This window comes from Sebastes fasciatus, chromosome 16 (assembly GCF_043250625.1).
Source record: "Sebastes fasciatus isolate fSebFas1 chromosome 16, fSebFas1.pri, whole genome shotgun sequence".
In the NCBI taxonomy this organism is placed as follows: domain Eukaryota; kingdom Metazoa; phylum Chordata; class Actinopteri; order Perciformes; family Sebastidae; genus Sebastes; species Sebastes fasciatus.
This window is the reverse complement of record NC_133810.1, coordinates 18,356,018-18,373,066: the sequence shown is the minus strand read 5'-3', so window position 1 is coordinate 18,373,066 and position 17,049 is coordinate 18,356,018. Positions and strand designations below refer to the sequence as shown.

General features: G+C 40.4%; 1 protein-coding gene across 3 annotated transcripts in view; it reads left to right on the top strand.

Moving 5' to 3' along the window:
* The first annotated feature begins 8,585 nt into the window (after positions 1 to 8,585).
* dlg4a (discs, large homolog 4a (Drosophila)) overlaps positions 8,586 to 17,049 on the top strand; it is an 81,649-nt gene continuing 73,185 nt past the window's right edge. Inside the window, exon 1 of one of the 3 annotated variants that reach the window (XM_074610859.1) lies at positions 8,586 to 8,779. In XM_074610859.1, the coding sequence (XP_074466960.1) occupies positions 8,750 to 8,779 (30 nt within the window). In that variant the 5' untranslated portion in view covers positions 8,586 to 8,749. The remainder of the gene's footprint in view (positions 8,780 to 17,049) is intronic. The other 2 variants (XM_074610858.1, XM_074610857.1) reach the window with 2 other exon arrangements.

The window sequence follows — 17,049 nt, the reverse complement described above, 5'->3', positions numbered from 1 at the left end:
TCCTTGTGGGTTGTAGGCCTGGAGAGCTCCAGCTCATGTCTATTATGCAGCTTCAACTGCACACCAAGGAGACTGTTGATGATTTAATTATTTAACTGCGCTTGGGACAAATGATTTCTTATAGACAATTTTGGTGGCTTGTGGTAGTCTAAAGCGCCTTCCTGAGGGCAAATATGTTAAAATGTTATTTTTATAAAACCGTCAGTATATCCTGACAGTAGTGCATGAGACAGGTAACCTGTGAAAAAAAAATCATGCTCAAAAAACAACCAATCAGAGCCGAGCAGTCTCTACAGCAGCTGTCAAACACTGCTCGCGGAACTGGCAAACTCCGATCAAACGGTCAAACTAGGCAGCGCTGATCAACTTTGAATCAACATTCTGTTACTGTGATGTCTATTTCTTGCCTCAAATGTTTTCAGAAACATCTTGTAGTGTACTGTGATTGACAGCTGCTGTAGAGACTACTCGTCTCTGATTGGTTATTTTCCTTCGGTGCTGTGAAATCTTGCAAATGCCATTAGGAGCACCGGTGGACACTGAGGAACATGATTTTCTTTTTACAGGTTATGTGTCTCATGCACTAATGGTAGGATATAGTGATAGTTTTATAAAAAATAATCATATTTGCTCAAAGTTCCCGACTTCAGCTTTAAACTTATTGCCCATGTATAATGAATGTTTGCCATATGATACAGAGAAATATTTGAGGTTTGAAAGCACTTTTTCAGGGGCTTTAACCAAAGCTCCAAAGCTGGTGATTCATCCTCCACATATTATTTTACCTTTTTCAAAATGTCAAAAGCAGCAGACAAAGAAATGAGGGTACATTATGTTTTTAAAGACCTGCGAGTAAAGAGTATAGGTAGTATAATCATATAAAAATGCACAGCTGTGTGGTTCCGTGAGTGCATGATTATATACTTGTACTCCCATTCTCACCTCCTGTTGAAGTTTAGCAGGTGTACAGCAGCTCCACTGCTATGACAATCTAATAGGGGCGGGAAAAAAATCAATTCACCTATGTGTCACGTTTTTTTTAACGATTTACGAAAAAAAAAAATTATTGCCAGAATCAATATATTTGCTTCATTTGAGTCTATGTGGAGGTAGAAGGAAGTTATTGCTTTTATTGTTGTAGTCTGAGTAACGTGACGTCATATCCGTTCTATATCCGTCAACCAAAACCAACTGCAGCTGGCCGCATCAAGGAAGTACAAAACAGAGCAGGGTCCTCGTGGATACGACTTGAACACTCACATATTAAATCTAAAGTGGTAAACACTACACATACAGTAAAGTATGGAAACACTTTGGGTTACACACATTGTCAGGAAAGCAGAGCTAGACATCATCGCTGAAGCTGCATGCTAACTCTGTAACATTATCGTATTGCGGTAACGTGCGGTCAAGCCAGCCGCCACTCGCATCTCCATGGTCAAATCGGCTGACGCTACAACTGTAGAACACCTATATACCGATATTTATGGTAAATACAGTCAAACGGAGCTGACCATGGATGTATAAAGAGAACAGAGCTAACGGGAGAGCTAGCGACGGACTTGGCAAAGTTAACAGAAGTATACACATGTGACTACGTCATAAGGTGTTGACAAAGGGAACTGTATGTACAAAATACATATATAGAAATCACATTGATTGGATTATTTTCACCAGAAGTATAAAACATTACATGTCCCTGATAAATTAAAAAGAAAATACCACTAATCTGTGAGAGAAATGTCTTCATTCCTTGATTATTGAGTTTGCTGGAAAATGTAATAAATAATTCCTGACAATGACTGATATATTTGACTTCAGGACATCTCTGACAACATACATGCTGAAAATCAAACATTTTAATGTATTAATTTAGATATTTTTCAAAATAAAAGTCCCTAGAAATGTATGATTCAACTTTTTCCCATGGTCTAGTGTTAAAAAAGTTAACAAAAATCGCAATAAATCATAATATCGAATCGCAATACTTGTAAAATCGCAATACATATCGAATCGGCACCCAAGTATCATGATAGTATCAGGATACGAGTATACGAATCAGGAGATAGGTGTATCGTCCCAGCCCTAGAATCTAACAGACCCCAAAGCCTGCTTCCACCTATGCACGTACACAGCATGCAAAAGCAATCTGGTGAGATATTTCCTTCATGTTGCTCAGAAACAAATGTTACATACATCAGCCAAATCAGTGAACATCTGCCTTGGGTCACACAATAATCCCAGAATGCAGCCTGTTTCCTGAGGACACGTCGCACTCATCACCTGCACTAAGGATAGCTTACTTCAGCGAAGCTGCAGTGACATCCATGTTGCAGGCAGGCTCCGACTAGCAGCCGCCAAAATTGTCCTCACAATGATTCCCCTAAACAACACCAAAAAAAGTGACAGTTCTTCGAGCGAGCGTGCAGACACCTGTGGGTGTCTCTTGGCCTTGACAACTCAGAAACGGTCTCTCGGTTTTTATGCCAGCTGGATATTTTTGGACCGGAGAAAGGGAGAATCTGCTAGGTAGACGCCAACAAGCCCAGGAATAGTTTTAATATATGAATAATACTAAAAGCAATTCATTTCACAGGCCTGCATTACTTACTGAAATTAACATTTAAAGAAGTATTCTTGATTAAAATGTTTGACATTTTGAGTCAACACTTCTTTCAGTATGTATTATTTCATGACTAATTGAAAAGTTATCATAGCATGTGCCATAAATATTATTTGAATACGGCAGTTCTAATGAAAATTGTTTCAGTCAGCAGCCCCACGATCTGGATGTTCTGCTCGGGTTTAGCCTGTTTAGATGACCAGCGTTTGTCCTTGGCCTACTTTTTGGTCAGAGGCACACCACAGAGCCAAAAGACTATAGTGTTTAAGCAAAGCGGCACAGGAGGATGGAGGCAACATATTTATGGGTGAGTGCTCTTCAAATCTTAGCAAGAATTATCATAATGGAGGTTTGTGAATGTGCATCAATGGAAATGCTCTCAGTGTTCGAGCTCGTCCACAGGGAGAGGTTTTTCCTCTTTGCTACTTCTAGCATGATATATTTTTAACAGCATGTGTAAGTGTGTGCCTGTGTGTGGGTGATGCAGGGGCGATGGAAGGTTTGTGTCTTTGAGATACTTTTATCATCAATATTTTGCTCTTTTCCTGTAACTCATTTTTCTGACAGTTAAAGCTCATAGTGCGCACCAGAAGAATCATAACTTGGAGAGCGTGAGAAGAATACTCAAGCTTTGGCAAAAGGAAATGCGAGCGCAGAGCTCCTTGCTCACTTGAGAGCAGAATTATATAATCTTGTATACAGGTCAGCCATATTAGGATCTTCTTCTGAGAGAAAACGTGTGTTACGTACAGTATATGGCCCATAAATCAATCAAACAATCCCTTTCATATGCATAAAAACTCATATTTACCACTCTAAAATGTACATAAACAGCTGTCATAGTAACCAAATTACCTCACACACATGCTGGCACACACATTAATTACTAATGGGTTCACATAAATATGATTTGCTCCCTGTTTCTCACTAAAATATTTACACAAGCATAAAAATGTTCTTGAATTAATTTATGAAATACACAGAAAATGTTTTCATCTTCATTTACAGACACTTTTTCTTTTCTTTTTTTCCATTTTGCATTGTTTGTGTGTGTGAGAGATATTTCAGTTTAATAGTTGAAGAGGAAGCTGTCAAAATAAGTCAGCTATGAAGGCTGAGGGCACATCAAGTGCAGCTGTACAATTGAACAACTAAATGAAAAACAGAAGCCTCGCGTCATCAGATGTGATAAGTGGATATACTTAATTATCTGTGACATTTACGGGTGATTTTGTAAACCCATTTCTGCTAGCACTTAGTCAAGACTAGTGTAGTGCAACAAAGCAAAGGAGCCGGCTACAATGCACAATAATGTCATACTGCAGTACTGTTCATGGATTTTATAAATGTAATTCTGAAGTGATTTGTCGATTGATTGATTTGTTCATTCACAGAAAATGAATTGACTATTAACTAATTTAAAAGATAGGTTCACACTTTTTCAAGTGCAAAGATGCAATGTGTAAGATCTGGCCAGCATTTTGGTTTAAAACAATAAAAAAAAAAATATTATCAATAGAATATGAAGAGGTTACAGTGTTGACGTTGTGTCAAAGACGTCCGTATTCTGTTGCTGAGATATCTAATGAAATGAGCATGCTAGCCAGCAAGCCTGTGTTGTAATACCACTTGTAACTTGAGAGGTGATAGTGAGTCACTAGCTGTGTTGCCATTCAATTGTCAAGCGAATTATAAGCAAACTTTTAAAATATCACACAAAAATAAATGCAAATCAGGCGTGTTTCTATCAACTGGTTTGGGGGCAAAAAATAAACTCGGCTACAGTGTAGTATGGTGCTATAGACTCCACATGCCTGTAATCCGCCAGTAAACAGAGAAAAAGAAGTAGAGGTTGTGAACTGGAAACAAAACAAGTCGGCTTGGCCATCTAAGATAAAAAATGGAGAGCGGTCTTCAGGAATTTGTCACAATTCGCACATTACAGGAATATCTGAGAAGACGCAGACAGCAGATCAATCATTTGAGTTATCCATTTAGTGCATCAACTCTTTTTCAACAAAGGCAAAAACCATCTCAAGTGAGCGTTTTTTTTTTCGCTATTAAGGAAGTTTTATCAAATTTTGCCATTTCCATACAGCTTTTCTAATGCGATACTTCAAAATGCGCATTAAAATATGTGAATGGAAACACGGCTACTGTAGTGTCCAGTCTGACCTTAGTCCAACATGAGAGGATGGAGAGGAAGAGCTACCCCGAGGGCTTGTCAATCACGTTGAAGGTACAGGGTCCATATACGTTTGGCAGAAAACGACACGAGGAGGGCAGGCGGTGACCTTCAGTTAACAGTTAGCTGAAGCATTCAGCCAGCTCAAATCATAGCTAAAATTTTGTGTATTCTTGCCCTGATGTTAGTTAGTAGTTGGCTTTTTTTTTATATAACTGATGATTGTAAATTTAGGTTGTATGGACCCAGAGGTGAAATGCTGACCCCTATTTGTCTGGAGCATGTGGCCAGATCTTACACATTGCGCCTTAAAAACTTTCACATGCCCATGCGTACATCGAAACACTTTTTGCTTTCCGTAATCCTTCCTCCTGTTCATACTGGCCATAAAGAGACTCCTTCCTAATGTGCTTTCATTGTAAGTGATGGAGGACAAAAATACACTCCAAAGTGTATCTGAAGTTAATTTGAAGCTTCAGAAGTCTGTGTCAGACAAAACAAGAGTGTCTTCCTCTTCTTTTTAGTATGAAATTCCCTCTTTGCATTACTATCCCTCCATTGCAGCTCAGCTACAAAACATTGTCTGTGGAAACACAAAGAATTACATTTTGTACTAAAAAATACTATACATTACTTTACGTATGGAAGATATCAACTTGATTTGATTAACTCAGACTGCTGAAGCCTCATATTAACCTGAGATAGTCTTTGGAATAAAAGTACCTTTTTTTTTTTTTACCAAATGAGAACTGTGGATTTTGTCCCCCATCACCTCCATTGAAAGCAAGGCCAGGAATGGCCAGCCTGAGTAATTCAATTCAATTCAATTCAATTCAATTCAATTATTTTTTATATAGTGTCAAAAGTAAACAAAGATTACAGCAAGCATGACTGTTTTAATGTACATATGGGCATGCAAGTATTGTTGTTTCAACATGGGAGGTGCGATTGACGCTCAGGCTCTATTCGGTAAAATTAGTATTGGCCGAAGGTAAATTCTAAGGTTATCATGATGTGTTCAAATGTAATCTTGTAAAATGTAGTTTTTGGTGAGAAACTTGAATAAATACACTTGATTGAAGGAGATGTTTTCACAGCAATATAAAATAGATAATAGAGAGGGAATTGTGACCTGTTTAACTTCCTAACAAAAACCAGTATGCAAAAGGTAATAAAAGGAGTGTATGTTGAAATAAATGGGATTTATTGTTTTAATTTACTTTTTTTACAATGGTATCAAGAATCGTGGAATTTCACTGGTATTGGTATCAACTACAACATTTCTGGTATTGTGACATCCCTAATGCAATAAGCTGATATCGGACGATTTATCGGTCTAGCTCTTCTTGTGATGAGCATTTGTCCTTATTGGAATGAAAATAATCATTAGACCCAGCCCTAAACTTTTTTCCAAACACGTATTTAAGCAAAAACACACAAAAAGACATATTTCGTGTTCCTTTGAATGGGGCACTGCAACACTGCCGCTTTAAGGCACATTAAACTACTAGTTGAAGGCTCATGATTGCCCCTGTAATACAATTCACTGTGGTCTACACTGCAAATAAACAAGGCAACAACAATTAGATCTTATTTCATCTTTTTAAACTATGTCTTGTGATACTCACAATACACTCCAGACAAAGTGCAATTTCTGAAACCATTTGTTTAATTTTTCATGCATGACTTACTTGTTAAATGTTATCTTTTCACTGCCACTGAATATGATGACTTTCAGTTATTTATTATATTGTTTATCTGTTTGAAAGTAAAAATAATCCCATTATAAACACTTACTTCCTGTTAACCGATTCCCTGCTATCACATTATCTCCTTTATCTATTCGCAATTGAAAACAGACAAAAGTGCTCTCTTAAAAGATCTATCTTCTCAGGAAAAAAACCCTCGGTTGAAGTCTTTTAGTCTTTAAATGTATAATAAATAGAGTTGTCAGAAGGTATTAAGGGCTAGTTGGAGATATTAAATGTTACATCATGACAGTGAAATATTGCTTAAACTACCTCTGCTGGAATCTCCGCCGGCTATCTCATTAAACTACTGCCACATTAAGCTTCTACCACGTTAAGTTTGTAGTTAACCAGTTCAACGTGGGTTAAAAGATGATGCCAGACAGACAAACAGAAAGAAACTCATCTGAGTGTGGATTAACAGGTATGTAATTGAGTGGAAGTGGAGTAATTAAGGTAGCCCACCCCTGCATTTAATTACAGAGCTTTGACAGTTGCGACAGCATGACTGTGAGTGTATTTATAACCGTGGCCATCTGTAGGATGTGGCCATCTGTGGATGTAAGTGCCTGTTTGTTGTATTGCACTGTACATTTCGATCAAAGCCTGTACTATTCACCCTGGAGAATAAATGTGTGTTCATCATTTAGAATTGCTTTATTGCTGCACCATTGTGGGGAGCTGGAAAAGTGGGGAAGAGGTGGGGTGAGGGGTGGAATTGTACAATTATAGAACAGATGATGCAAAGACACTTAAGCACACATTCCCCCCCCCCCTCCCCCTTTACACAAACCAGAGTGGTATGGTCCACAGTCTTAAAGGTAAAGTGTACAACTGAGATGAGTGCATACATTTTTACACCATTTAATTTAAGCTAAACACAACAGTTAACACGGTGATAGAGCGTACTAGAATCACATATTAATTCATTGTAAACTATTTCTGTGAGTTTGAATCATGTGGATGTGTAATAATGTTCAATAATTACTAGATCATTTCTGGTGATTACCTATTTAAATATGACTGTCCTTCATGGTTCTCTGCCCTAAATTACTCATTATGTGAAATTAGCAGACACGCACCTTAACGCAAATGCACACTTGCACACAGATTTTGATGCACAGGTGCGTGTGTGTGTAAATCCAATGCAGACTTCCTCACTTAGTCCTCGGCACTACAACGGTGACCATATGACAACAAGCCTCCCTATTGCCATGGCAACAACTGCACCATTGCTAAGGCAACAGCTGCAGAGTGCTACAACAAGCAGAAAAGCCTTCGTGCATTTTCGACCTCATCTCATCTTCCGGTTAATGCTTTTTTTTGGTGATTTGGTCGTCTTTGCTCTCGCGGTGCTTCGTGTTGTCTTTTTCTGTGATGCATATGTAATTCACACTCTCCTCCTCAACACATTTTCTTTCGGTCTAATTCCTTCTGTCTTCACACACACACACACACACATACATGCACACACACGCACACACACACACACACACACACACACACACGCACACACACGCACGCTCACCCACTCTCCCTCTCCTTTTCTCTCTCCTTCACTGTCCCCTCCCTCAGTTCTTCCTCTCCATCCTCTGCTGTTTCACTGTCTTATTCTCTGTTTCTCTTTTTCCCTTTTCTTTCCACAGTGTGAACCTCCCTCCCCCCCTTTTTGTTTTTAATCCCCGCCACCTCTGCTTTCCATCTCCATCCTCCCCTTCCTCCATCTCTTTTCATATTCACCCCATCTTTTCTCTTTCTTTTTCACCGCTTCTCTCTCGCCTCGGAAAAAAACCCAGCGGATACAGTATACCCTCACCTTCCCTTTTCTCCTCTTTCTCTCTCCTCATACTAAATTCCGAGACCACCCTCCTCTCCTCTCCTCTCCTCTCCTCTCCTCTCCTCTCCTCTCCTCTCCTCTCCTCTCCTCTCTCTTTTTCTTTGCTCACTCTCTCTGTTTCCCTGTGGCCCTCCCCCTCCCTTTTCATGTTTCCCCCTCCCTCCATCCTCTCTTTCCCTCGCTGGTTCAGTTAGTCAAAGAACAGATTCACGGAAGGAGAGAAAAGGGGGGAAAGGCAGGACGAGAGTGAGAGCGCAGGAGTGGGGCAGGCTGGGGAGAGGGGTGTGGGGTCTCAGCCCTCTGTCGTGGGGGGTTGGGGGGGTTGAGATACACCCCAATATTTTGTTCTAAGTACCATGGACTGCCTCTGCATTGTGACTACAAAGGTAAGCCTATCTGTTGTTCCTTACTTTAGCTCTATGTGTGTGTGTGTGAGAGAGAGAGTGAGAGGTGTCACAACTGTATGTGAACACATGAAGAAGAAGAAAACGCTCAATTATAAAAGTATTCTTCTTCTGTAAGATATAAAAAGGATCTTTTTGGGAGATTTGCATATGTCAGAAAAACGTCAAGGGGCTACCTGAGTGTTGTATAGACCGAATACTCTTTGATATTTCCCTCTCTGGATGACCCTCTCTCCAGCACTCTCTCTGCATCTCATACTCCGTGTCATGCTTTGTGAGCGTATAAACAGGGGCTGGCTGACCTGCGTGGATGTAGTAAAAAGCGGGAGAGAACCGGCGCTCGGTTTGCTTGTGCGGGGCTTTGTGTCATGCCGGAGAGCTGCAGAATATGTCAGGGAGAGACCATGGGAGTGCATCCTGCATGCTAATCTGCTCATATTTTCAGCTGCTTTATCTTAACCTCGACCGTATAGGCACACGTTAGAGCTACCCACACTGTGCATCTGCACACATCTGCCTCTTCACACACAGGATATGAGCGATGTGTTATATCATTATACACATGTGCTCAGCTTCAGCACGCCGCTCCACGGGAGGCAGTCCTGGTCATGAAATTGGCTAATAAAATGAAAAATGAGTCTTAATGTAGTGTGACTTCAAACGCACTCCAGGGACAGACCCTGTATGCTCAGACCGATACAATCTGCTTTAGATCCTTCAAAAAAAACAACTGGTGGACATACCGATTCAAAAACAGGTGAACAATAAACTGTAGCAGCTGCACCTGAATGCAGTTTCTGGCAGGAAGTGATGACAAAAAGTGGGAAACAGTAACACACACAGCTACACTTACAGCTGTGTGAAGGTGGGGATCATTTGAAATTTTAACTTGCACTAAGTGTGTTTTGAGTGCAGCTGGCCCTTTCGGATGTATTACATAAATTTATGCTTAACTGTGGCACATTACATTCATTTGCTTATCAACCTCAGTTTCCTTGGCAACAGAGATTATTGGTCAGTTAAACATAGATACATAGGTAGGTGCAGTCAGATGAGCAGGGAGACAGAATTTTACACTGTGGAGGTTTACATTAAAGCACATTTAATGTGTCGATGTGATATAGATTAAAATAAAAGCCAAAATTCGATCTTTCTCTAATGAGATAACTTCCAAGCTGTTGGTGCTACAAGCCTATTTTTGTTACCTAACACGATGCAGTGTGACAAATGCTTTGTGAGGAGAATTCTTTTTTTTAAATGTCGAGGTATCTCTCCGTTAGCCTGGAACATCAGTCCCTCATGCATCTCATTCGCCTTGAGTGTGACTCACTGAGTTAGATAGGAGAGAAAAAAAACACACACTGTAAGTGAAAGACCACAGTTGGTAACAGTGGATATTTCACCAAACCGGTTCCAGAATCCTGCATCGCTTTCAAAGTGAGAAAAGACTTACTGTAAAGCTGGCAAAGAAAACCTGACTATTGCCAAGCGATTGTGAGGCAGATGGTCAGTTTATAAAAGAGAAAGTTGGTGCACAAAAGTGTATAAAGGAATACAGGGTCTGATTGGAAAAATAGGTCCTTGATCAACCAAATGTGACATTTGGTTGCATTGTCATTGCAGCGGCTACATGTGACTTTAAACACACAAGCCGAACAGCTACACCTTTGGTATCCAACATTATTAATTAAGTGACTAAAAACTGGATATTCACAAGAGTATTGGAGATTTACTCGTGTTACCGGTGTGCAAATCTAATGGATTTGCCAAAAACTTGGTGTATTCCTTCAAATGTGCTATTAAACTTTAATGGGGGCTGGCTGCATTGCAGGTGAGGAGTGTGGCTTGCCATCATGTAGCAGATGATGGGTGAGAAGCTCCCTGGGTGAGCTGTTCCCTGACACCCACATACTGTAGAACAGGTTATGTGAACAGTGTTGCTTCCCCGTGCAGGCCTGTGCAACAAAGTTTTGCTGTGTGGGCGCAGCCAGAGTAAAGTCAGTGAGTGACAAATATCTGATAACAGTGTATACAGCACACCAAGTTAAAGAACCGCTGGGCTCAATACTGCTTTAAAAGGTTTTCTATACGATATCCAGGGCATTAATATAGCAGCAAACAACTATTTGCTATGTAAAGATATAGAGGAGTCTACCTTTCTAATGTCTACCTGAGCAGAGAACGAAGTCACTCTCTCAAGCTTCTATCTGTTTTGTTGACATTGCCCACCGACCGAACGTGCTTTTAGTGCATGTTAGTGCATGTGAGCGTGCCCTAAAGGCTTGCAATTACAGCTGATAACGTTGTCCCAACCAACGGCGTTGTCGTGGAAGCATAGCACCCACCCTCTGGTTCCCCCCCAGGTTAGCATTGTTAGCTCTGTCAGCACTGTTGCCTTTGTTTTCACTGTTAGCTACGAACCGCTGGCTCAGCTGTTGCCATGTTGAGAGCTGTGCGGACGCAATAGAAATGCTCCCAATCTCGATTAAGCACCTTTAAGTTTGAAGACTAGCAGCTCGAGCAATTCTATACAATAAAACACTTAAATGTAAGCAACTGTCTTGTGTTTTTTTGTTGGGAGATTCACCAAAACCTTGAATTTAAAATGTGACAGTAATAAATGGACCATTTTTATTAGTAATAGAGGCAGAATTAATGCAATTCTGTGAGGAAAAATAAAGAGCACTTAAAGCAGGCCCCTTTGTACTAAAGAGGAAGTCAGTATTATTTTAATTATTTTTGTCCTTGAGGCAATTAAGGTAAAATTAGACAAGTATTTACTTTCCTTTTATAATGCTGGTACTGTCTTTACACTGACAAGTTCCAACCATTGGCTTGGATAAATTGTGAAGTAAGAGAGACATGTTATGTGGGACATAATAATTTGTAGAGTTTTTCCGATTCCGATACCGATACCAGTATCGGAAATTTGGTATTGGGTATTGCCAAGTATGCCAGTCTATGCCAATCTGATATCATAATTTATTAACTCAGAAACCGGTCTATGTACTGATCCGATACCATAACCCAGAAAAAAAAATGGAAATCAATTCTTCTTTGCTGCTCCAAAGCAGTAGCCTTCACTGTGCTTTCGTTCCTGGATGTATCATGGCTGCCACTGGCAACTAATGTTTTAGAGCAGCGAAGAAGAACTGATTGTAGGTAGTTTGTCATGTGACGATATGAAACAACAGTGCAGTGCTAGTGGAGAGTGTGACGGTAGTCAGAGCGGTGGAAAATGTCAGCCATTTGGCAATATTTCACAGTGGAAAATCCAACAAGTAAAACGGTGATATGTACAGTATGTACAGTTTCCGTTTAGAAGGTTGGCGCTAGTGTTGCCAATTTCTATTGCATTCATTCTCTTTAGGTATTTGTTCATGTTTTACAAAGAGTTTAACCTGAGTCAGGCCATACAACAAATATAGTAATTATATCACATCCATACATGGTCAGTAGTAAACAGCTGTTAAATATTAATAATAATAACTATATATTTTTTTTAATCACACTGGTATCGGATCGGTACGTATCGGCCGATACCACAAGCTCGGGTAACGGAATCGGTATCAGGAAGGAAAAAGTGGTATAAGAACATCTCTAATAATGTCTCGTAATGACATCAATCCTTTGAAAATTTGCTTTTAGGAGAAACTAACTCAAAACACTCGAATTAATACTGATGAGTTGTGTTATGTCATCAAGGCTAATGTAGAGTAGGAGCTACTCCAATGCAACCTTGAATATCTTCTAATTTCTTGTAATTTATAAAAGAGACACACTCAACGTTTCAATTCTTACCAGGTAAATAGGAATGTGAGTGTTAAATTGGACTTATATAATTTCTGCCCCTTCCTACAGTAAAATAACACAAGATGGCAATGCATCATACAGAAGCTTCATTACATAACATTAAGAACGGGAATATTAGGGCATATCAGCTTGAGGAGACGTCACAGGATTTATATTTGGTTGCGAGCCTGACAATACCTTTGACTCTCCCTCCCTGTATGGCACTGAGTCAGAGAAGGACGGTTTGATGTTTGAGAAGCGAGAACAAAGACGGTGTACACAGTAAAAGGGATTTAAGCTCTGAAAGCAACTTCTCTTAAAGCTATCGTTTTCTATCAGACGTCACGTCTGATAGAAAACGATTGCAATAAAGAATGTATCTCTTGTGTGGAAAGGAGTAGGTTTCTGTTAGCTCTCGCTGCCTTCCTCCTGCTTTGCTTGTCTTACAACTCCTTTAATTATCACTCCTCTCCATGTTGTCACCCCCCGTTCCACTCCTCTGCTCTCACATTTCCAATCCCACAATTTTTCGTCCTCTCTGCCTCCTTCACCTCTGTAATCCCTCTCTTCCAGCTTCCTCTTTCCTTTATCTCATCTTACCTCCTTCCCCCCCCCCATCTGCTTACTCTCCTCTTTCCTGCTCTCTAGCTTACCTCCTGCCCTCCTCTTCAGCACTTTCAAGGCTTCCCTAGTTAGTGCTCCTTCAAATAAATTATACATTTGACAAGATGTAGTCAAAGTCAGCAGTTCCAAGTGCATATTATTGGCATCATGTATGGCGTCATGCTCCAACATGGACATCTTCTTCCCTGAATGGGTTTAGGCACTCATGTTTGTAATTATTTTACGCTGCCAGCTCTATATGGTTCAAAATATATATATATGAATATTTATATCTGTGCGTGCATGCAAGGATGAGAAGCTTATGGCTGCTGCATCTTGCTCCAGTCCTAAGAGTCTCCAAAATGGAGTTAAGCTAAACCCTCTCCGCTCGGCATTCATTCAGCTCGACCACAATTCTGCTCATCTTAACAAGTGTCCATTCATCGTATGCTGTGTGATGTGTGTCTGTATGAGTGTGTGACATGCGGTACAGTGTGCTGTGGGTTAGGATTAGCGATCCAGTGGAGAGCTCATATGATCTCCGCTCAAGGGCACGAGCTTCCATGAGGCCTTTGTATGCAGCCACAGAGACACTGATCCTGCCAAGTTGCTCCCAGGGCACAGCGAGCGAAGCATGCAGGACTTGCCCTGGTGCAAGTCTGATGCTTCTCTATTGTCCGATAAAAAACACAGCAGAATCGAGCGGATATGTAATTATAGACAGATTGAGTTTTTTTTTTTCCCTCTCTCCCTCTTGATTCCTCCGTCATCATCTCTCCTCAAATGACAGCTTGCTTTTGTGCTCGTGAAGAGATATTGCAAATATCTGTGGTCAGCTTTCGTCTTTTAAGTACATGTATTGCACCACTCACCCACACATTCAACCGCTTTTCCCGAAAGAAAGCCACACACCTACATGATCAGACAGAACTCTCACACAAGCTGCAGAGCATCCTGCTCCAGCACAAGTGGCTTCTGCTCTGTGAATAGTAACTGCAGCCTCGCTCGAGCTGAGAAATTGGTGCAAGTGCATGTCTTCGAAAACTTGTCAGGTTTAATTAAACAGGAGGTCGAGGCTTGCTGTATGATGCTAATTCTCACTGCAGCTGCTGAATTCAAGCAGCTGCAACTGTGAATGGTGCTGCAGAAATTAAACAATTTTATAATTTGTAACTTCTATCAAAAGTAGTCTTGACTCAGAACATCGAATTGCTGCACATTAGCGGTATTTTTCAACTTATATGCCTATAAATAACCGTGTTTCACCTTCTTCTGACTTCATATTTGAGCTCATTCAAGCTCATGAGTCTCTTTCTGTGATAATATGTTGCCAATGCCATGCTAACCTCTCGTCTCTCAACTACTTTATAATGCCCACCACCCCCACCGGGGGCCTCAGCCAGAAAAGAGGCTGTTAAGAGCTTCTCTTTGTGAAATGCACACAACACAATCTGTGCTGTCTTTTGCTTCCCTCGCCTCTCCAGCCTCATCCAGTGAGAGGATGAGCAATGCTTAATCATTTCTTTTGATTCTCACCTTGAATGCTTAGATTCTATTAATGGATATTTCAGCACGCCACAATGTGGCGAGGCCACAGGCTCGGCCTGTATCTTCATTGCTTTTTAGTGGTTTCCTGAAATCTTTCTTCTTTCTATCTATGAAATGAAAAGGCAAATTTATTTAATTGTGCGAGGCTTTAACGCCCTTATCTTTGGTGCCACTAATTGATCATCACTTTGTTGATTGAACATTAAGGGAATGTAACAGGATGTATGTACATAGCCTATAGAGTGTTCCAGGGATGACGTATTTTTCGAGGCCAACCAGGATGACAAACACACAGGACGACAAAAAGCCAATGGAATTTTTCCATTGGGTTTTGGATTATTGCAGAAAATAAGCTCTGTGGCAAACAGATATTTATAATACTTACACTTTTTGTTATGTAAGAATCCTCACAAATGAACACCACTTCTATGATTTTTCTACATTTAGCCACTTGTTAGCAACCGCCTTTTTTAAGACACATAAAGGCTTCAAAATTCACAAGTGGGATATTTACTGACGTATTTTATATCGTAGAACAACACGTTAAAATCTCTTAAGCTTGTGTTAACCAGAGACCTTATTTAAGGCATCTAACTAAAAACCCATTCAAAAAAAAACATTGACGTCCAGACGAGGGAACCGGGAGTGCTACAATGCTAACTCATTTCCGGGTTTTAGGACTCATTCCTGCAGCACTCTATAACCTCTCTAAAAACACGAATGAAAAAATCCTCAAATCTTTCGTTTTGGTCTTTTTAGTTATATACTAAAAAACAGCCTAGTTTACAGGCTCTGCTGCTTAATTTCAGTGTTTTGGCTGTCAGCATCGCTATCTGTTCTGAAATTGACCATATGACAGGTGACAGATTAGATCCATCATGGGCTGTTTGGGCTGGAGACTTTGTCGTCTCACATTGACTGAGAAGGCTAATGGTGAAACATGAGGAGGACCAGGAGAAGGACTGTGGATGCTACTCTGCTATAACACTGTAGCATACAAGAACACATTTTTGTAGTAACTCTGTAAATAAGACTGAGAAATAACTAGCAATGATGATGTATATTTAAAGATGTGGGTAGATTCAATAGAAGAAGTCCTGTGGGCCTCATTAGTTAGAGAGCCAAGGTCAAAGAGGGTCAAACTCTCAGGGCCTCTCTAATAAACTGTATGTCCATACACTATAGGCCTTTTAGTTAAAAGAGTCAACTAACTAGCATGTGTTATGTAATTCGAGTGTTTGTCAATATGTATGTAATGCTTGTGTGTGTGTGGGGTGGGACTGGGATGTGTGGGAGTGCAGAAAAGAGGAAGATAGAAGAAACATGACGGAAACAAGAATGACAAGGATGGTAGTGATGATATCATCGATATGAATAGCTCTTGCATTGCATTAGCCTTGCAATTGGGATCTGGTTTTCTTACAGTGAGTGCTGTGGTCATATTCTTTCAATACAGCACACAATGACACCTTGTGGCACGTTGTTAAACTACAGCACAGTGAGAGAGTCCATGACAACCTGGCTAAGGGATGCTGTCAAATGTCAGCTGCTTGTGTCCACGCAAGCAGCTGGATGCTCGGACGCTACATTAAAGGGGAAGTATCACGCTCATTTTCAGGCTCATACTTGTATTTTGGGATTCTACTAGAACATGCTTACATGCTTTAATGTTAAGAAGCCCAGTCTGCTCTGACTGGCTTATACTGTATATGGTGTTGGTAAATATGGTGCACTTTTGCAAAAGTAGTGGACGGTATGTTCTAATGAGCCTGCATGTGACATAGGAAGGGGAGCCAAATCTGAATGGCTTGTTGAATCACATGTTTTCTGATCTAGGAAGCCCACAAAAAACGAACTTATTTCACTGTTTGTGGGTTGGTAGACACTCTAAATACCCAAATGTATGTGCAAAAGAACTGAAAAAGGTGAGTTTTTCATGTAACATCAGCCTGAGCCTCAGAGTACATACGTGGTCTGCATTCACTGAGGTCAAGACCTTGCGTTTTTCCTCCTAATTAATAGGAAATTGCTGGACTCTGTATCAGTAATTCATGAGCAGTCCCTTGTCACAGACCTCCATAATGTTCTCATCTGAAATTCAGGTCATGGATTCAAAGGCTTTTAACCTCCTGTTTGGCAAAGAGCAGAAGACTGCTTGGAGTTCCAGTCATATTTGAATTATATGCTTTCTAACTCTAATGACACACCTTGCCACCTACATGTGTGGCTTAAATAAAAAAAAGTGAACATTTGAATGAAAAACACGACGTGAGCTAACGACACCGTGAGTGTGTCACGCACAACGAGCC